Raw genomic sequence first — 23,011 nt, 5'->3', positions numbered from 1 at the left:
TTCCAAGCCAGTCAGAGAATGTACCATATGCCTTAATGCCGAATGCTTACCATTAGATCCAATACTGAAAAGTGAGGGAGGACCTTCCACTTGTAACTTCAGGCCCTGATAATGATTTGGAAACACAGGGATATTGAGAAAGGAGAGTTCATTCAGGTAACCTCTTCCGTCTGTAGGTTCTCAGGTTGGCAGAGCTGGAGCCACTGGTATTACTCTGTTCTTAGGAAGAGAGTACTCTCCGCTCAGCCTGAGCTCATTATAACCAACCAAAGATTTGCATTGATCTTCAATTGGAAAAATGCCGATATAGAAGATTTTGGTGACATAGAAAAGATAGATAGAGGAGACAGAGAGGATATTTGCATATGAGTTTCTGTACATTATTAGCTTATTAGTTTAAATGTCATGGAACTGATTCTTGGTTAGGAGGTTGGACTGGACAGTCTTTTACTTGGAGGTAGTGAAAAGACAACTGTAATCATGATCAGTGTTCAAAACTTGTAGAATAACTTGGAGTATAACTCTTCATCTCTGAAAGTTGAAGTTTTACAGATTCTTAATGACCCCTTTAGCCTAAAGAGTCTATGGTTCTATGTGTCCACTCTTCTCTCCACTTTCCCTACTGAATTGACCATCTTTAATCCTAATAATGTGTTTTGCCTTAAAGTCCACTTTGCTATTAACAGTACTACATCAGCTTCCTTTTAGCTAATATTTGTCTAGGATACCTTTACGCATCTTTTTATTTTCAAACATTTTTCCCATTACTTTTTTTTTTTTTTTTTTTTTGCGGTACGCGGGCCTCTCACTGTTGTGGCCTCTCCCGTTGAGGAGCACAGGCTCCGGACGCGCAGGCTCAGCGGCCATGGCTCACGGGCCCAGCCGCTCCGCGGCATGCAGGATCCTCCTGGACCGGGGCACGAACCCGCGACCCCTGCATCGGCAGGTGGACTCTCAACCACTGCACCACCAGGGAAGCCCTTTTCCCATTACTTTTAAAAGTTATAACTTGTAGTCTGACCACCTCTGTCTCTTTACTGGCAAGTTTTGTCCAAGTACATTTATTGTGATTATTTGTGTGGCAAGTTTTGTTATTATGTCTGTTTATGTATTCAGCTATTTTAATGATTCTTTTGTTTCTCCTTTTCTGCCTTCTTTTTAATTAAAAAACTTTCCCCCTATTAATTTCAAAGTTACACATTCTCCATCTATTATTTTAGGGGTTAATTGCTTCTCATGCTTTGACTCTCTGATAGCTTCCCCCAATCATTTATCACCATCTAGTGGATACATATTATTCTTCTCACTTTCTTTCCACAAACAGAGAATAGGAGAAAATGTTTGTCATTGAGATAAGTTTATCAACATAGACAACCCAATAAGATACTCTACATTTAAAATATATCCTTGGAATCGGATAATCCCAAAGACTCTTTCCCTCTTTCGTGTCAATTTGTTTTACTTCCTAATCTTTCTTCCACTTTGTGACATGTAGTGCCTGTGCAGCTATGATTTTAATCAATGAAGGGAGACTTTGCTTTGTTAGTGTGAAGTCTTCTTGTCCTCCTCTTTGAAGGGGGCAGATATGCCAGGGTCCAGAATTTTCCAGTGATTTTATTTGATAGCTAATTAATGGCCTTCTGTGGTTTCCATGGCAATGCCATGCTTTGCTGCCAGGCTTATCCAAATGGGTACTCTGTTCACTCTTTTACCTTAGCATCAGCCTGTTAATCAGACACCATAGGTCCTTGGTTGCTGCATCAAACTGGTAAACACTAACTGAATTAGAATCTCACTTGAGGGCTTCAGGCTTCTCTTCCTCCCAGCTGGAGGGGAACCTTGTTAGCTCAAAGAGCGGGACCCAAGCAAGAGATACTTGGAAATCCACATAACTTTGTGTCCTTTTATAGAAAAGTATTTTCACTTCACCTTTGAACAGATATTTCAATGTTTGAATCTCTGAATCTCTGTGTCCTTGAAAATTTATATATTTCCCTGATCTTTCCAATCATTTGATATTGCTGTATTCTCTGTGTAATATAAAGTGATGTAATTACTATTGTTAGGGTAATGGGAAGAAACCTTTCTTACACACACACAAGCACGCACACACACACACACACACACAGTTGGTGAAGTCTGGGGAAGAAGTCGGGTTGAATGCTATAACTGAATTCAGAGGATTAGGTAGCACAGTGCATATGAAGATCGTCCTGTTACCTGTAAAGGGCTGTGTAAATATAAGGGGTTATTACGTTATGAGTATTTGGAACTTCTTGGAAGGTAGAGATGAAAGAGAAAGGAAGAGAGACAATTGAATTCATTCTTTAGGTTATAAGGCTTATGGATGGTTATTTCAACTTCTCATTAGAGTCGAAATCCTCACTTTCCTTGGAAGGATTATCATTTAAAAGGATACCCTTTGACACTATTATTTTTACTATTTTAACTGACCCTCAAGTACCCATACATATTTATTCCTTTGTGCTTTTGCATTCTCTGTTCCTTTGGCCCTTCTGCTCCTTGTTATTCGCCCAAGTCCTGTTCATTTTCAACACTCAGGATGAACATGTCCATATAAAGCCTGTACCAACTGCATGAACAGAATTCATAACTTCTTCACGTCTCCTCCCTCCCTGTGTGTGACCCCACAATAGCACTCATCATAGTGCACTGTAATTACTGTTTACTTTTTAATTGGTTCATATGTCTCTTTCATTAATGTGTGAATGGCACAAAAGCATGGACCATTTCCTTCCAAATCTCATTTTTCTGGCATGCCTCATTCATCTGCTAGGTGTTGAAGACATGTTTAATAATTTACTGACTTTCTGCAAAGTCTTGTGCTTGATAAATAGCTGCTATGTGACCTCTGGCATGAAGAATTTCCAACCTAAATGAACACCGAATCCTCTCAAAATCTGAGGTCAAACAACTATGTTGGTGTGAAGTGCACATTAAGTGTTAAAGTTCGTATCAAAATATATGCTAATTCATACTAAAAACTGGAACATTACATTTGGAATTTCACTATGCAAAAAACAGGATATATCTTCCCCTCCACTCCCCCCTGCGCACACACACTGAAATAAGCTAGATAATTCTTTACTTCTTCTGCACTGAAGCCCTCTCCTTTCATCTTAAAATAAACTATAAGGGGGTGGGCATTCTCTTTGAGTCATATTATTACAGACTCTGGTGACCCCTGAGATAGTTTTTATATTTTATCTACAAAAGCATTGACATGAGGAAAAAATGCACATTCTAGGACTGGAACCAGTGAATGGAAGGTACACAGAAGCTGGTGAAGGTACAGAGAACCATCTAATAATTAGATCTATTTGATAACACAAGCTGGAGTGAGCACTATCGCTCTCCCCCAGTGAAAGAGGAAAATCCAAGGAACGTGGAAGACGGATCTAATGAGCTTCCTGTCCCTGGAATGGCCCAGTTAGCAAACAAGGGTATCTCCCAAAGACAGTAAAGAGATTTGCACTGGGCAGACGTCGAGACCAGAAGAGTCCTATTTTCTCTCCCAACCCTGAAGTGTGTGGTCCTGTTTCTCTGCCAATTTGGAAACGAAGATTCGAAGCACCTCTAGCTAGTACCACCCTAGCAAAAAGATAAATGCAGAGTTCCTGGAGAACTGGTAAGAAATGGTATTTGCCCAGATCCTCTACAGAAGTGCTTTGAGTTTTCTGTCTTGCATCTCTCCTTTCAGTTTAAACCCCAAGTCCCAGACAAGGCTTCTCAGTTTTCAGCGATGCCCAAGAAGTGGCAGTGTTAGTGTGTTTGTGTGTCTGTGTGTATGTGTGTGTATTGAGTTAAAGGACCTTTTTTTAGATACCTACCTGGGGAAGTCAGCCTGGCAGACCAATGCAATATTAAAACCTACCCTATTTTATTTTGGTTATTGATTTTTCATCAAACTAAAGTTTAATATGCAAAGCATTTCTAGGAAATCTGACATCATTTCTTTCTGGAGATGGTAGGTAAAAGGGGTTTCTTGATTAAAAGAAAAAGAACTGTCAAAACAACCTGAGACTGAGAAACCCTCAGCCCTTGGCAGTTTAGTTGGAGTAAACACAAAAGTGGCCAGCATGATTTAGACGGAGTCAGAAGGCAGGGCTCAAATCGCTATTCAGGCAGTAACCATGTGTAGCCAAGGGCATGCCATTTCTCTCTGAGGCTATTTCCCAAACTGAATCAAGGAGGTCACTAAGCTGATATCCAAGGTTCCTTACTGTTTTGAACACCCCGTGATTATGTGAATGCCTCTCCCCCCAATCCCACCTATTGCCCAGCTTCGATTAGCTTCAGTTTATTCAGCGTGAAAGAAGCTATCTGGGTGAGACAGAACTGTCATTGCATCCCCACCCTTCTGTGCAAACGAATCAAAAGAACCATAAGGAATTAAGGATAAAGAGGAAAGAAATCATAACCGAAGAAATATCTTCTTTATCTATGTCCATTTCCTCCCACAAGGAAAAATGGCAGTGTCGGTTGTACCTTACATATATCTTTCTTTTTAGTGTTTAATCTTAGCACCTGCACAGCAGAGATCTTTACAATTCATTGCATATGCTCTCTCTCATCTCCCCCCTCAATACAGCACCTGAGGCCTAAGAAGCAACTCCCTCCAAGCCCCTCCCAAGGCTGAGACCCTTCTTCACGACAGAGTATAGAAATAACAAACATGCCCAACGGTTTTATACAGTTGCTAGAATGTTTTCGTTTCCAACGAATGAAGATTTTTCCTCCTTTCCTTTGAATATTAATTACATTTTACAAATTTGTGTTTGTTTTGCTTTGCTTGGTTCTGTTCTGTTTGTACAACAAAAGGGAACGTCCGTGGCAAAGAGTCCAGGTTAACAGAGCTTGGCTGTCATCTGGTCCGACTGTTTGAGGATCTCGGTGTTGTAGAGGTCCAGCGCGTGGTTCACCCTGATGATCTCGCTGTTGGTCAGTTTCAGGCGGTGTTTCAGCATACACGAGAACAAGTCCAGCTGGGGCTTCCCCGGGGCCACAGGGGGGGCCAGGCGATTGATTCGGTCCCGAATATCTAACAAGAGGAGCATCACAGACGAAGAGGAGTAGAACTGGCCACCCTGCGTGTAGGACTGGTTGACCTGCTGCACGGCGCTGCGGAGGAGGTCGGCGTTGAACCTCAGGCTGTACCCGAACACCTGCACATCCGAGATCTTGATGTAGAACTGCCTCTTGGAGGGATCGGACAGGTCCACAGGGCCCTGGCCAGTCTCATTCCGTAGGAGGGTAGGTAGCCGAGTCCGACTACGTAGGTAGATGTGGACCGTCTCAAAAAACGTTTTCCACCGATTGCCCAGCAGGAGGGTCCAGTTGTAGCACTGGCTGTTCTGGAGACGGATCTTCTCCCAGCGCGGGTAGCCGAACTCCCCGAAGGGCATGTTCCAGCCCTCCGAGTGGCTCCCGCTGAAGGGGTTGATGTAGACGAAGAACATGGGGTCCAGGCTGCTGTTGCGCATCTGGCAGATGCGCATGGACATGCCGATCACCATGTGGATGAAGTCCATGCGGTTCTTGTTGCTCTTGAGAGTGAGGGACATGCGCTTGCGCCACCGGGGGTCAAAGAAGGTGTCGAGACGGATCTCGTTGCTGATGAAGGTGGTGTGGACGTAGAGGCGCGAGTCCATCTTCTGCAACAGGTACTTTAGCTCCAGGTCCTGGAAGTCCAGGTCGGTCTCGAAGCTGATGAACTGCTCGCTCCGCTCCGAGTCCACGTTCTGTGGTTCGCAGCGGCCTCGATACAGCTTGTAGCCCTTGTTGCAGGAGCCACAGAGCGAGATGTTGGCCAGGCTGCACATGGCACAGCTGTTGTTCCCTCCGATGATGCAGGGGATGGGGCGCTGGCACAGCGTGGTGCTGCCGTGGCACACGCAGCTCCTCTGGCTCTCCAGGAAGGTTCCCCAAAACCCGTTCTCATTGCAGTAGAGAAGCGACTGGACCCTTGCAAGCCACTGCTGAATTGTCCTGAGGGGTAGAGGTGAGATGGAGAATGTTAACCATCATGGGTGGGCTTGTGGTTGTCCAGCTAGTAATGCAAAGTGGGGCTATGCTTATCCAACTGCTAATGCAAAGTGGAGCTGCCCAAAGAATGAAAGGACTGGGTAGAACAGTTATCATAGGAAGGGCACCTATGATAGTACTACAAGAACTACACTGCAGTTCCTGGTAATGCCACAGAGCAGCTACTCGACCTTGTACTCTACCCTTCTAATGTTCAATGTCCTCATCTGTAAAGGGAAGGGGTTGGAGTGAATGTTCTTTGAAGCCCTTGCAGTTCTATAATTGTATTACTCATTCGTCCCACAGAAGTTTGATTCAGAAAATTAAAGCGTATGAACTCAAAAACCCCTGCCGGATGACAACAGATTGTAAAAGACCGGCAATAAGAAGAATTTAGGGGTTAATTCTTTTAACCTGCGCCAGGGGTTTCAACCCTCTTCACAGATTCCTCCCATGAGGTTATATAACATCCAAAAACTTCAACAAAAACAAATTATATTTTATATTACTCTGGAGATCAGGAAGTGCTTCCATATTTATGGTCTTATGTGATCCTCCTAGTGGCTTTTCAGAACAGGTAAGAAAGATGTTATTTCCCCCATGTTTTCCAGAGCTCCAAACTCTCGGGTCAGTGAAATTTCCATCACAACATGTACCTCTAGGCCCCCCTCTCCACAGCCCCTCAACACGTTGATAAACAAACCCAAGCCTGTCCGCACATTCCAGCCTCTGAAACATTCCAGTGAAGGTACATACTAGATCAGATAAGAAGCAACAGAAGAATAGGTAAAAAGATGTAAGACAGCTTAGTGGCCTCTCATCTTTCCTCATTTCTGTGCAAGTCCCCCTCTTCCACGCTACAAATAATCCCTTACATGTGTCTAGCACTTTTTACCCTGCACAGGGTACATTCACTCCCATTTCCTCACTTGAGCTTCACAACCACATCCCCAAAATAGCTTGGCACTTGAGGTCAGTCCGAGATCGCTTCAAATCCTGGCACGTCCACTCCTGAGCCCAGGGAATTCCCCCCACACCAGGCTGTGGTGAGGATGGCATGAATTGTTTTGTGAAGTCTTTGTCCCTAACTTGGTAGGTATTAGGGACTCCATAAAAGTTAGTTCTTGTTATTCCTGCCAAGGGACTCTCAGCTCCACTTTCTAGACATGGCAAGAGAAGCTCAGAGGTGAAATCACACAATGAGTGAGTAGAGGAATCTCCTGGCTCGTAGCTCTTCAAACAAGAGTCAAGGAAGCCTTTCTTAAGGCTCTCATGTGCTGTGGTGATGTTGACGATGATGATGCCCGGGGCAGCAGTGGTTCCTGATCCGCATTTTTGAAAACTGGAAATGGAAGCCCTTTTGCATTGTACTGCGTCTGGCAGGAAGTGCTAGCGATCTACCTATTCTATCAATCATTTCCACTGCCAAGCCACAGTCACCAAGCCCAAGAACCATGAGGTAGGCAGTACCGCCTGATATTGAAAAGCATGTGCGCTGGCCCAAGCAGAACTGAGTTCGAGGCTCAGTTCTGTAACCAGGAACAAGATACTTCGTGTCTTTGAACCTCAGTATCCATGTCTAAAAAGAGAATAATAAAGCCCGTCTTAGGCAGTGAGGGAGAGGGTTGAATGAGACGGTGTATTTAAAGCATTGAGCACAGAGCCTGGCATAGACCAATTATTAAAAAGGTAATAAGAAGTACTCTCATCCCAGAGAATAAGCTCTTCCTTTGAAGGCACTGAGACACACTCTCAGGGATTTCACTATCCCTCTGGGGTTGGAGGGAAACCGTGTGGTTACTTGGGACGTTTGCAAATGGATACTGTTGAAACGGCTTCCCAGGGTGCTGTGCTTTGAAGGAGGTGCTTCTCGGCTGAGAGAAAGCGGAGGAATAATTAGAGCGCTCTTTGAAACCGCTCTGCCTTTTAACTTCGCAGAACGATCCTGGCTTTGGCAATGAAACCTCCCTCATAACATTCAAAACACTGTATTGAAAGCCCTGGTTTTGGGTCAGTTTCCCCTCCAGGCTCTAAGGCAGGAGAGAGGGACCCCTCCTTCCCTGAGCATCTGGCTCGGAGCCTGGCTCTAAATAAATGTTTCCTGAATGAACGAACGAAAATTAATATTTTTCTTATTTATCAATCACTTAAAAAACAAACAAACAAACTCCTCTTCTCTCTCCCGAACTGCAGAATTAGTTTTCAATACCTTGCACCCGCACAGCTCCAGGCCTCCCCGCTCTCTGCTTCGTGGGACCAATCCCATTACAGCCTGGAGAACAGCAGCGGGCCCAGCCTTCAGGAGACGAAGCTGGAATGATAATGAGCCGTGCGGCTCCCGGCTCCCCAACCAGAGCATCGACTGAATATCGGCTATGAGTCATCTGATATTTTTGTGAGCCGCAGGGGCACGCCACACGTCTCTGATTGCGTGTGGTTCCATCTGACAAGAGCGTCATTGCAAAATGCCTCTTTCAAATGGCCCACACTTGCCCCGTCACTCCCTCTCCAAGTGACAGGACAGTACCCCATTTAGAGCTCCTCTGTTCCCATCTGCAAGGCATTCTATAACCCCGTAGAGCGCCCCCTTTCTCGTGTCTCATCATTGGGACCCTTTGTCAGGACCGCATCCCCCCACTCCTTGAATCAATGCCTCATTGTGGCTGAGCTCTCAGCATTCCCAGTGAGGGAAAGAGGAAGATGCAAGTTCCCGGTGAGGCTGCCACAAGCAAAGGGCCGAGTGGCCAATTAGGATTCCAGCCCCGTCGAGCAGGAGGGACTGGGGACAGAGGCCCTCTGAGGCGCAGCAGAGAACTGCCTGGCACCTGCATCTCCTGACCCCAGAATAATCGTGAGGTTGTGGGCTGTATCAAAGAAGGCATTAATGATACTGCAAGAGGACTAAGAGGCGGGGCACGGGGAGGGGGGCTGGGAGCGCGAGGCCCAGGGAGAGGAGAAAGAATGGAGGAGAGAGATGGGGACTGGGGAAGCGTGAGGAGAGAAGGAACGGCCTCAGTGATGGAGGTGGAGGGGGAAACAGGGAGCCCGACCCAGGTGAGCAGACGGGGGCTGTGGACGAGGAGGGCTGGAGAGGGGAACGGCGACGGGATGGAATTAGTGTGGGCAGGATGGAAACGAAGACACTCAGGCAAGCCTTCATGCGTCGTAACGCCCAGGGCCACAGGAGGGCAAACCATCCTTTTCTGAAAGGGGGGTGGGGGTCAGACGGAGAGCAATGTTATTGGTGAGCCCCGATTCCCAAGGTCAGTGAACGTTCCTTAGATTTCAGTCCTTCATTTTGAAGAGAAGAGCAAAACCAGAAAAAACAAGCTCGTCCCAGTTTTTTGCATGCTTGTCCTTAGCACAAGCAACTTCTGATAATGAGGAATCCACCTCAATCAGGGCAATCGCCTACACCTTCTCCATCTCCAGCCAGTGCTCTGGGTAGTAACTGCTGCTATTCAGAAACCCTGCCACGCTGGAAGGCATGCAGCACCTTAAGTCAGCCAAGGGGATCAATGTCACAACCGCCGAGCGCTCACTGTGTACCAGGCGTTGTGCCAGAGCTCGCCCAGAGCAGCATGGAGAACCGTCCACAGCACAGGTGAGGAGAGTGAGGCCTTGACAAGTGGGCTAACTTGTCTGACATCACAGAGTCAGTCCACATTCAAATCCCAAGTTCTCTAACTGCAGCACCAGTGCACTTTCCGACGTACCACAACGTAAAATTATAACGACAAAGCCAGCAAGAAGGAGGAAGCAGGCCACAAGAAGAGAAATATATTGAAATAATGGAAAAATACTGAAACTTTGAGTGTGTGAAGGGCCTATTATCACATTCCTTGCTTCCCCTGGACCTGCCAGGATCCCTCTCCTCCATTCACAGATAATTGGAGCTCACCGACAAGTGCTCAGGGAGAGGCTGGGACCAGGGGTAAGAGGGAACGCGATCTATAAATACCATTTCCCAGGCTGGCTGGTGACAGCCCACCTCAGCTCTGGCAACAGAGGAGCGGCTTAATAGGCCAGCTCCAGAGAGATGGGGCGGGGGCAGTTTTCACAGAGGGCTGACGCAGACCCACTGCAAGGCATTCAGTGTGTGGCAGTGAGGACCGCGATTTCAGATGCTTCTCTCTGTCCCTGGGGATCCAAAGCATCTTCTCTTTGCAGCCAAGGCTGAACTCCAATACATCCAAATCAGCATCTTTCTGCTGGATGGGACTGCAGTTCATTATGATGGGAGGGGTGGGGGGAGCAGGGGTGAGGGGAGGGCAGGAAGCTGCATTTTTATTCCTAAAGCTGGAAAACCCTGGGGCCTGGTAAGTAGGCTCCCACAGAGGTTATACATGAAGCTACTTGGACCACAGAAGCAGAAAACCTTCAAGAAGCAGCCTTGGAAATATCCAGCCCATCTCCCTCATGTTGAGAACCTGAACATTGAGATTTAGTTGCTTAGGTGGGGGATCAATGTTTCTTGAGTGCTTTCTATATCATGGCAGTCAGCCTTTATCCTTACATCAGCCCCATGAGATAGGACTCCTTTGAGAGGAGGAGAGGGCATGAAAGACCAGAGAGGGACTGTGACTTTCCCATGGTCACACAGCATGGACGTAGATCAGAGCTCAGGATTTCTGGATCCAAACCCTGTGTTCCCTCCATTCCCCGCTGTACTTTTCCTACACTCTCAAACCCAGGCTGGAGGAGAAGCTAGGCTCCGGGCCATGGGGACACCTCTGCTGCTCCCCTGCAGGCTCTGTCTTTGCCTCAGCCAGGATTTTCTGGCGACCTGACAGGCCTCCTGGTGACACAGCTGGAGTCGCTCATCATTTGGAGGACAGAGGCTATGCCACCCAGGGCTTCCCATCAGTGCTTTCAACAGGGCACGCCTCCCTTTCGGAACCACCTGGTGGGAAGCCCAGGCTGGGATTCCTAATTCAAGCAAACTTCCTGCTGATTTTAATTGGAGGTTTTGCCCAAGACAGGAATGCAGTGCCAGGCCAGTGGCATTTTAGGGAAGATCATAGGAATCGAGTGCCAAGGAGAAGGAGGGAACAGATTTAGGCTAAAATAGAAAACTATAATCCATAAGTCCCATTTGCCTACCAGGAGTGTTTATTTAAAAGGGAGAGGAAAGTTTAAAAAATGAAATCAGAGTTCTGAATCAATCATTCTTCTATTAATTCCGTAAGACTCTACAAATTGTGTACTCTATAGACCAGAGACTAGTGCTAGACTGGGAAGACAAACAGTTGTTTTTAGGTTTCTGATGATGCACTGTTTAGGGGGTGTGCTGTGCATGACTCTGTTGTGTGTGTGTTACAGGAATAGTGCTGATACAAGATGAATATATCAATGGTGTCAGAATGCTTGGGGCTCTACTGAAAGAAGCCTCGATTTATGGATGTGCTAGGGTAAATTATAACTGGCCATCAGACCCAGTCTGTGTTCATCATTTTCCCCAGATTCATATTTAGCTTTAATCATTCCCCTCCTTGAGTTTCTATCATTGACTTTTAATAGTTTGTTTTCCTTCCTTCTGTTAGTTCTTCACATAATGTCAAAGAGCCTCATGGAACAGCTCATAGCGATGGAAGAAAAAACCCAAAGAAGAATTTTGTGGTCCCTTGCCACGATGAAGATGCTTTCTGGTTTGGAACTGTGGAATGAAGGCAATAGGTCTTATTGGTGGAGGGCAGAGGCAGACGGTAGAAGCGGGGAGGGGAAGAGCAGCAAAGAGAAACCCGATGGAATCTTTAAAATTAGGTTGTCAGGAGTTTAACTGGGGAGGATTATGAAACGATTTTTGCAAATTACATAGCTCTGTGTCTGGAAGGAGGTGACAGGCAACATCAGCTACATGTTCAAATTCAGCATTTTGCTTTGGGGCATGGATGTGCTGAGGGTAAGGAGAAAGGATCCAGAAGCTTCTTTAGGGCTGACAGAAATGCTAAAAGCGGCAGGAAGCTCCCAGGTGGAGAGCTGCCAGAGAGTTTTATTCTTCCTGGGCGGAAGTCAGGCAGGAGAATGACATACAGACCAAAGGTGAGAGAGTGAGAAGGGGCTAACCAGGTGTAACGGACCTCACCCTGAAGCACAGTGGTGGTCATCTAGATCAATGATCTAGGCAGTGACGGGGGGTGAGCCAGTTAACAGACATGGGAGTCAGTTAAGGAAGTGCTGGATCTGCTCTACCACTATTTTGTTGTGGATATTTGACCTTGGATAAATCACTTCACCTCTTTGATCCTCAGTTTCTTTATCTGTCAAATGGGAAAGGTAACACCTACCTTACACTTTATCTTCAGAACAAGAATCAGATACGTGAAGCTCCTGGGAGGTTCGCAGTGAAAGGAAGCTATCTGTGATTGACCATTAACTATAATTATTACTGAGGGCAAAGGAAAACTGTGTTTTATATTCCTCTCAGGTAAAAATATTCCTCTCGGTTACTACAACAGCCCAGTTGATTATAGCTTAATGTCCTAGTCTCCCTGTCACTCACTCTCCACAGTTCTAATGAACGCTGTCACCATGATGCTTGAAGAAAGAGCTAGATGTGGGCTTTGGAGTCAGAAAAGATGGGGTATTGAATCAGAGCTCCGCTCATTACTTAACCTTGAGCTAATTGCTTGTCCTTTCTAAGCTTCAGTTTCCTCAACTACAGAATGGAATAATAATACATTACTTGCAGGACTGTTTTGAAGATCAGATAAGATAATGTATGTAGAGCTTCTAACATAGGTAGGTACACATTGTCTCTCATGAAAACAAACTATTGTGCTCCTCTTGAGCTCCCAAAGAAAATGGTCCCTTTGACATAAGTATAGATTTAAAAATCCAGGGAAAGAATTCAATAGATATTGTTGGGTCCATTGAATATTGATATTAAAACAGCAACAACAAAACTCTCATTGATACTTAATCTCTTCTATACCCAGAATCATTAACAGATGGATTGCAGATCTAAATGTGAAAAGTAAAATAATAACATCAACAAAACACCTTTTAGAAGAAAACACAGAGGAGCATCCCTATGACACTGGAGTAGTCAAAGATTTCTTAACACAGCTCACCATAAAGGGAAAAAACACGTTGATTAATAGGGATATATTAGGATTAAAACACATGAATCAAAAGCTACCATTCAAAGAGTGAAAAGACAACCCTTAGTTAGAAGGTTAGTTAGAAAATATATTTGCAATATCTTTACCCAAAGACTATATTTATAGTACATAAATAACTCCTACACTGGCTGGATGCTGGGCTAGTCAAAGGCATTTCATGCTGCCTGAGTTTGCCAGTCCTTCCTGGGTCTCTTTAAACCAGAGTAGATGCAATTATCACAATTTATATTTTTCTTCAGAAGGTTCTCACTAAACTGTTTAATAAATGTGATTTGTCCCAGAAAAAAAAAAAAAGGACCAAACAGGAAAGTAGGCAACCGATAACGATGATATGAACGGGCATGTGATAAAAGAGGATATTCAATAGGCTAGCAAGCACATGAAACTCCCCGTCATTAGTCATCAGGACCGCGCCAATTAAAACTGCGATGGGATACTTCTGCAGCAGGATGGCTGAAATAAAAATAAAAAGGATGAGAAACACTAAGTATGGGCAAGGATGTGGAACAATCAAAACTCTTCTATGCTACCTGCAAGAGAGATCCTTCGTTCAGCAAGTTTGGGAAAGTGGAATTAACTACTGAAGTATCTGTAAAGCTGAGCGATCCCCTCCCTAGTAGACACCCAACAAAAATGCACATAGACGTTCACTCAAAGACGTGTGGGAGACAGCAGCACTCTGTCACAGCCCCAGCCTGAAGACTGTGCAAGTGACCACCGCAGTACAATGGATGTCTAGAAACACAGCGGAATACTCTTGAGAATGAATGTGCCAAAACCACACAAAACAATATGAAGGAATCTCACGGAAGAATGAAAGGTGAAAACAGCCAGATACCAAAGGGTCCACACTGCACAAAGAGAGGAAAAACTGAGCTACAGTGTGTGTAGCCATGAGAGGCATAACTCCCTGGAAGAGAAGGCTGATGGTATCAGAAGAGGACACAGTGGGTTTCTGCACTGCTAATAACGCCCTGTTCTTTGATCTAAGCGCTGGTTACATGTGGGAATTCATTCTGTGAAAATTCATCTTGCTGTACACTTAACGATATTTTCACTTGCTATATATCTCTAACACTTCCATAAAACATTTACCCCAAAAAATCGTCCTTTAAAACAACCAGAAAAACACTATTAAGGCAGCAATATGTTACATTTTTATATCACTTTTAAACTTTCTAAAGCTCTTCTGTTTGGTTCTCTGATTTAGATCTTCACGACTTTTCTGTGTCATAGGTTGGGTTGAGGGGTATCAAGGATTTTTAAGGATATGAAAAACTGGGCTCAGAGAGGTGACGTGGCTTCCTGAAGGTCACCAGTGAGCTGTCCCATCACTAAGATTACAACTCACCCGGATGTGAGTTTGTTGGTCGATTTGGAGGGTGGAGGTGGGTAGGAGCATAGGGAAATGGTGCTAAAGAGGATAAAGAGCTACAGAAATTGTAAGAAATTAGTTCTATTTCTGACTCAATCCTCTAAGCCTCTAGATTCTTTTCTGAACAAGAAGCCACTTCTGAGCCCCAGGGAAGGAAAAAAAACCCCTGAAAATCTAAAAGCAACAAAAAGGGTCTGGAGATACTTATTTTCTTGCCTTACGTCAACCAAGGGAGTCAATTCCCTACTTGCTACAAATGCACAATGACAAACAGGGATGGGCATGGAGGCATCCCTGGTAGCGCTGAGCTGAACAAACCCTGCACATCACTCATGGTGAAGCTCAGCTGCCGACACGCACCTCCCTGCCCCTCACCCTGACTGTGCATCCTTGGGTTGCCATGGGGTTAGGCCTTGCTGCCTTCTTAACCTCCGTAAATAGAAAAGAAATGCACAAGATATTCTTAGTGAAAAGCTTCATTGCCCCATGGTTGGGAGGGTACTTCTAGGATTCTGTGACTGACAGCAGGCTACCCCGAGCTAGCCCAGGGTTATCCGTTGGCTTGTACCTCTTCCTCAATAGGACAATTTAGTACACACTCAGAATAGGTCCTTGCCACGAATTTGCCACCTCCTCCCAGGGTGCGCGCACGTGCACACACACACACACACACACACACATCAGTAGGTCAGGGACTGTCAAAGTAGCAATTAACCCTGGTAGGTGGAGCTGTCTGTGTGTTTAGCGTGGCAGATTTTCAGAATTCCGGAGTGGAATGATGCCTAGACAAGGCTTAGTCCACGGGAAACAGAGCTTATGTGACTTGCCTGAGGTCACACAAATAGTACCTGGAAAGCCAGAGGCAGAATCCTTGCCTTGAGGAAGGAAGGACCCTGCACACAGCCACAAATGTAGACCGTTCATCTTTCCCCAACCTCTCCCAAGGGGACCGACAGCCGTTTACCTGGGTGACTGCATTGGGGGAAAGGAAATATTCATACTTTTCAAGGATTACTGGACACTGGCTTTGAACTGCTAGTATTTCTAGGAGACACAAAATGTCACCGCGGTCTACTAATCAGCATAGGTGTTTATGGGGGGGGGGTCAGGTGATCAATGGGACTTTGGTTCAGGTTCTTCTCACAGTGGGTCTGATGGTTATTTCCGCATTCCAGAGTGCATGCTTGAGATTAATCCATAATTGGAGTACTCTGCAACGGGCAGAAACCCCTTCCTTCCCACTTCTGGCATCCCCACCAAATAATAAAACTTATATCATGGAATATCCTCTCCCTCTAACCAGCTTCCAAGAAAACAAAACAAGACCATAAGACCAACAACAAAACATGTACCTAAAACAAGTACCTAGCAACAACAAAACATGTACCTAGGCCGAAGCATGTTGCAAGGGGCATAAACCAGACGATAAATCCGCTAAAACAAACTTTGTCCTGATTGACAAAGGTTCAAAAGGGCACTTTTGTATTACAAGATATTTCTTCATAAGGTCTCTGAAGAGTGCACGAACCTCTGTACTAAAATGTATCACAATGGAAAAATAAACAAATGACAAACCCACAATGTACGGCGGGTGGCCACGGATCCTTTGACACTCCTCCCATAGACAGGAGATCTCTGTTCCCCTCCCTTGAATCTGGGCAGATTCCACCACTCCTTTGACCAATACAGTTAAGGCAGAAGTGATTCACTTAGTTTATGGACTCAGCAGCAGCCTCTACTTCTTGTCTCTTGGAAAACTCCCCCCTTAGAGCTCTGAGGCCACTTACAAGCAGGCTGACCACCCTGCTGAAGAGACCACATGAAGAGACCCTGAAGAGAGAGAGCTGCCCAGCTGAGCCCAGGCTTTTGCTCACCTCTGCTAAGGAACCAGATATGCGAGTGAAGCTCTCTTAGAACCTCCAGCTCGGCCCAGCTGCCACTTAAATAGCAATGAGTGACTTCGCGTCACCTCATGTGGACAGAAGAATTGCCCAGCCAATTCGGGCACAAATTCCCGACTCACAGATCATGAGCATAATATAATGACTGGTGCTTTAAGGCCCTAAATTTGGGTCAATTTGTTAAACAGCAATAGATATTCAAACTATTATATACCATGAGCCCCCAGAGAGAACTCAGGATCTCTCTTCCTCCTTCCATTACTACCAAGCTATGTAACTGTACCAGGCAGAACTTGAAAAATGTCCTCCCTCTCCAAGATTCCAGGCTCTAACCCCCAGGACCTGTGGATGTGGTGAGAGATCACTCCCAAGACTGTGTCCTGTTATTTGGCACAGTTGATGTAAAGATACTGAGATTATCTAGGTGAACCTAATTTAATTAGAGGTGTCCCTTTGAAAGCAGAGAGTTTTCTCTGGCCGTTGGCAGAAAGAGAATTCAGAGAGATCCAAAGCCTGAGAAAGACTTGCTGCACCTCTATTCCTTTGAAGATGGAGTGGTCCGTGTACCAGGACTGGAGAATAGCCTCTAGGAGCTAAGAGTGAACTCTGGCCAATGATCAGCAAGGAAAAAGTGACCTCGGTCCTATAACCATAAAGAAGTGAATTCTGCCAACAACCAGACTGAGCTTTGAAGTGGGTTCTCGACATCTTCGTTTCTGCTTGTGAGACATCAGCAGAAGATCCAGCTATACCAGGCCCAGCCTCCCGACCCATGGAAACCGAACGATAATAAATGCATATTGCTTTCAGCCTCTAAATGTGTGGGAATGTGTTACAGAACAATACAAAACCAATACAGTTACTCTGGCCAAGACACACTCTGTTCTATTTTACTCTTTAATAAAATGACAGGAATCGATTAGATGATCTTTTAGGTTCCCTGACAGCCACGACATTTTATGATTTTGTAGTTTTAGGCCATTTAACCTTCCTGAGCTTCAGATTCCTAAGGTAAAGCACAGGTGCAGAGGCCCAGTGCTGTGCCGGTTTTCTTTTACCTGCTAGAGCTCAAGATCTCTGTAAACGGAGGCACCCCTGTCTTATTCAACATCTACCAAGACCTCATGCATAATGCCTGGCACTTAGTAGGTGATCACTAAATATCTGCTGGATGAAGGAATGCATGGATAAATGAAGATTCAGTATAAATATTAAGGTATATATTCTTTGACAAGAACAAAGGGCTATGCTTATATAGGATGGCAACAGAAGAAGGGGTATTATTTCATAATGTTGGACCAGTCATTAATTTCTGTAAGCCTTAGTTTTCTCACCTGTACATGGGGAGTCTAATCCTTGTTCTAGCTCCGCCCAACCCCTGAGTTATTATAACAATCAGCCCTTTGCAAAATAAAATAATCTATACGTAAGGTATCTGTCTTATACATAAGGTATTTGTCTTAGTAATAGTTTACTTTTTAGAATTGGGAATATATCTAAGCCAAATGAGGTAAATTTATTCCCTAATTATACCAGAGACTGAGTACCTTCCTGCTGTTATTTTGGCCGCTGCTGGTTAGCAGTCTTGCCACCTCTCAGCAGCAGTTCTACGTGCTGGGATACAGAGCCATTAGCATCTGTTTAAGCAGAGGTGTTGGAAACTCAACTCGAAGAAGTCTGGCTGAAGGATGAGGATCTCTATTGTCAGGAAATCACAAGCTGTGGTAGCACACCAAATAACCTGGGTCATTGCCTCTTAACCTGGAGTAAATCATTCTTCTCCAAGGCTGTGTGCTGAGGAACCCAATCCCTTAAAAAGAATTCAAAAAGAATGGTTCTATGGCCAAACAAGTTTTTTAAAAAAATGCATATGACCCCTTCTCTATTTAATTATTTTTTTAATTCAACATTTCCTACACTTATTCAATCAAAGACACCACTTCCTCCCCTCCCCCCATCCCTTCACCCCTTCCCAATATCCTATCAGTTCCCTCAAGGGAACTAACTTTTGCCTGGTTTTGACAAGTGCACATATTGTGAGATGAGGACATATTTATGGCAGTGAAGAGAGGCTTCTAATCCAAGGTTAGTTCGGTCCCCAGACCAGCCATATCAGTATCACCTGGGACCTGGGACCCAACCCAGATCTACATAAGGAATCAGAAACCTTGGGGTGGGGTCCAGCCATCTGTGTTCAAAACGCCCTCCTGGTGACTGTGATGCCCGCGCCAGTTTAAGAACCACTGCCTTAACCCACAGATCTGTGGTAAAGCTCATGTCAACACAGGACATTCTCTCTACCCCAAGTTCAAAGCATCATCATCCCTCAACTTCCGTCTCAAATGGTCCCTCACTTCAGTTCAGCAAATGCTGTGTCATTCTATGCCAGGCACTTTACCTGTTACTGCGGGGGGGGGGGGGGGATACACTGGTGAACAAGAAAAACAGAGTCCCTGCCCTCACAGAATCTGTCGTCAAGTAGGGGAAATCTAGGATTAAACACACAATTGCAAACGTGCCAGGGGGTAGAAAAAACTTCCACGCAGGATGCAGTAAAGACATACTGTTGACAGTGCAACCTGGTCCAGTGTGCCAGGACAAGCATCACTAAGAAATGGGGGTTTGATCTGAAATTTAAAGGATGAATAGAATAATCCAGGCAAAGAGAAAAGGCGATTCTTAGAGTCTTCCCGACAGGAATACATTTCTCTCCTTTCTTACCTTTACTGCTATTCAAATTCCATGTTTATACAATGGGAAGCATAACAGCATCTATTTTACAGGGTTGTTGTAAGGATTCAGTGAGTAAATTATGTAAGGCATTTAAAGCTGTGCCTGGTACATAATAAATAGTCATTATACATTAACTATTATTATCATTATTTATTATTATCATGGCGAGTTAGTAGGAATAAGAGCTGCTGTCTCAGGACAAGCTCCTGAAATTGACCTGCCTGTAAGTGACTTGGCACACAACTGACACTCTCCCTTCCATCTGATCAGAGTGATGTGTGATGCTCTTGGCACACTGAATAGTCATGGCGGGTCGGTTACCCTCCTACAAAGCCCACGTGCTTCTGGTCCCTCCAAGTAACAAGCACATTTACCAAGAGTCGTTTTGTTTGTTCCCAAACCTGCTTATGCCAGTTGTATTTGCTATTATGTTCCTGAGACCAAAGTATTCTAGGAATGTGTCTTCTACTTTATGAAAAGTATGTTTAGATCTCTATTTTTGTGTTTGGACAATAATTGTAAAACGCTACACAAAAGCATAAAAATGTCTAGGATGAGAAATAATATTACCTTATAAATTGTATTGGCTTAAACACTAAAGATGTAAGCAAATTAGCTTTAAGTATGCCATTTAACTATCGCTCTCCTTTCTTCCAAAGCGATTAAAAAATTAAACTTTTTGAAATTAAAAAAAGTCAAATAAATCAATGAAATGCGAGCTTTTTTCTGTGGGAACTCATTTGAATTCTGTGGGAAAATTCTATAAAGACCAGTTGATGAAAGAATTGCCACCCACTTAAATAAAGGAGAAGTACCTGGAGAAGACTGGGAGGGTTCATAAAAACCTACAGACGTTTAGGTGTTGCTTCTTAAGAGTCTGTAAACTACTGCTCCACTCGGAATAAACCAAAGTTGGAAATACTATACAATTACCGGTGTGGTTTATGCAAGAAAGCCAGGAAAACATCAAATGGAATATATTATACAAACACCCTCAAAAAAGATTTTGGCCCTACTTCAAAAGGCTGGCCAAGAAATATATATTTATATATTTTAAGTTAAAATAAATTGTGTTTATATATGTGCAGCATTGCATACATTTTAGCGTTCCTTATTTTAACTTTTTCTACTAATTGAGAAATTATTGGTTTCGAAATCTGTCTGATAAGGAGCCTGTGCTTGACTTCTTACTATGTGCTAAAAGTGGCATATATGTTCTTTTATTGATTTTCCGATGGTGGGTATCATTTTTATCTCCACCATGTCAACTGGAAAAATGAAGTTCAGATAACTTAATACTGTACCAACGTTCCACTGTTAGTAATGGCAGTCTACACCTTGGTCTGTCAGATTCCAGAGTCTAAAGCCTTAAGCATCTGAAATTTCATTGCCTCTCTACTACGTTATTACATTTTGTTGGGCTCATGAATTATTTTCTCCAATGGAAAGATCTGTGTCTTAGAAGCAGAAACAGTGTCTTCATCAAAAATCTAGCATCTACTACAACTGTGCTCTTGATTATATTAACATTGCATCTGTGCATTTCTTTATAGGTTATGAAGAGTTTTCACATATAGTATCCAAATTGACTGAGACATCAACTCCATAGGGTAGCTTTTCTTATTATCCTGATCATACAGGTGAGGAAACACAGGGCTCAGGTAGGTTTCGCGATTTTTTGAGGTCACACATCTAATAAGTGGGAGAGCAGGGACTGTCAGCCTAATAAACTGACACTGACTTCAGCTCAATAAAAGATAAGAAGTCACACCCCTCTGCCCCCCAGCAGGAGTCTGTGGAGATTAAATCCAGAGGCAAGTAAGTATAAGGTTCAGAGAGAAGAATCAAAATCAGTGTGGATACTGAAGGTTCTCATAATAGAACGATTATCCTGGTAGCTGGACTCTTTCCATAGACACCAATTAAACGCTGTCTGGAGCAGGAAGTTTGTAGAAAGCTGACCTGGGCTCAGAAGCTATGGCCCCACGATTGAAGCCTGAGGTGGATGCCCCCAAGAGATCTTCATCCGAACAATGCATAATTACATTGTGCCTGGCTAAAGCCCGGGGGCTGGGTCAAGTCCACGTGAACATGAGAAGTAAAAAGAAACCGAAGACCAGGAGTCACTGGAAAAATGCCAATAGTTATACTGCCTGCCCTCAAGTTAAAGTTCCATGAATCTCCTTTGTCTTACAATACTATAACCTCTACAAAAATCGGGACAGGGTGTGGGGAAAAATATCAAACCACACTGTCCTCAAGCACCTAGTTGGCGCTAGGAATTTCTTTTCATCTCACTGAATTTAGTAAACTCTTGGAAGTGTCTATTTTTGTCCTTTTTTTTTTCCACTAGGGCGCATTTCCCAAAGTAGTGGACTTAACAGATCCTTGCAGAATTTGGATGCAGGTCAATTAAAGACAATCTCAATTTGCAGTTTCCATTTTACTGCCTGGACTGTCACAGTCAGAGGGCCTGAATTTTAATCACGCTCTGTTCACACATTCCCAGAGTGACCTTGAACACGTCACAACTCCCTTTGGCCTTAGTTCCTTCCTTTGTAAATGAAGAAGACAATTTAAACCACATACAATGTAGTATGCGAAAAATCTGTAGATTATTTGTATGGCAATGCATACAATTTTAAAATATTGTGTCAACATGTTTTGGGGACCCCAAGTAGAAAATAATTTATTTGCCCATTCATTGAGCACATTTAAAAAATGTGTGCCAATTACCATGCTAGGAAGTTATACTGTTAAAGTGATAAAAAACATGGGTCCAGATGCGTACATGGGGCTGACGGTCTCACAGGAGAGACAGGTGTTAATAACTGGGTAAACAAAGGTACAGTGGTAAACTGAGATTTGGGCTTCATTTGGGAAATCAGATCGCTAGGAAAACATATTAAACAAGTCCTGATACAGCCTTTCAATGCAAGGAGCACAGGCTTTTGAGCTGAGATCTGAAAGATGCATAGATACTATTGCAGATAAGGAAGAAGGAAGAAAGCTTCAGGGAAGAGCCTGTGTGAAGCCTATGGGGTGGGAGGAGTGTGCATACCTAGTGAATTGAAAGATTAGTGAGTTGGCTGAGCGAGCCAAGAAGAGGTGTGAAACACAGAGTAAGAGGCAGGCAGAGGCCAGATCACGACAGACCTGTAGGTCATCTTAAGAGTGTGCCCATTCTCCTAAGAGCAGGGATTAGTCACCAAAGGCTGTCGAGATCAAATTTGCTTCTTAAGTAATAATTCTGATGGCCTCCTGGAACATAGATTAGAAAGTGATTTGAGTAGATTTTGGGAGGCTTAGCTAAAAGGCTACTGTCATTTGGGGCAAAAGATCTGAGTTTGAACTGTAGGCTACTCATGAAAATTGACTGATAGCATCAGAAAATTGATGATAGCATCATCAGAAAGCAATATGGTTCAAAGATTCAATTTCCATTCTTGTATCAATATTTTGGAGTTGAACAGTTACTCTGTCACTCTCTGTGAGTGATATTTCTCCTAGGAGTTGGGAAGGACCTCAGAGATAACGGAGCCCAGTTGTTTTCAAATTGTTTTAGCAGAAATTTAAAAATCACCTATTTTCCCAAATGAGTTTTAACGCAGAATTCTCATAAAGAAAGCGGCTAAAGAGCTGCCCTGGTTAAAGGTGAGGTGCACCTGTTCTCTGCTCAGCCTGTACCCGCCCCGCAAGGCTCCTGTTTTGCACCCAGCATTCTCATTCTGAAATATATGCTACAGATCCAGTGTGGACTTAGTCGGGCTCACAACAGGGCCCAGCCAGGGGGACATGAACTCTGGTTCAAACAAGTGTCCTTCTCAAAAGCA

At 44.2% G+C, this 23,011-nt stretch overlaps 1 protein-coding gene across 1 annotated transcript in view; it reads right to left on the bottom strand.

Annotated features, from left to right (window-relative positions):
* Positions 1-4,868: 4,868 nt before the first annotated feature.
* The window catches only part of BRINP1 (BMP/retinoic acid inducible neural specific 1), a gene marked incomplete at both ends in the record, with an annotated part of 125,388 nt that continues 107,245 nt past the window's right edge, over positions 4,869-23,011 (bottom strand). Inside the window, one exon of the mRNA XM_082842436.1 lies at positions 4,869-6,009. Coding sequence (XP_082698562.1) covers positions 4,869-6,009 — 1,141 coding nt within the window. The remainder of the gene's footprint in view (positions 6,010-23,011) is intronic.

This window comes from Leucopleurus acutus (genome assembly GCF_964270905.1).
Source record: "Leucopleurus acutus genome assembly, chromosome: 7".
NCBI lineage: Eukaryota > Metazoa > Chordata > Mammalia > Artiodactyla > Delphinidae > Leucopleurus > Leucopleurus acutus.
This window is presented reverse-complemented; position numbering and strand designations above follow the sequence as displayed.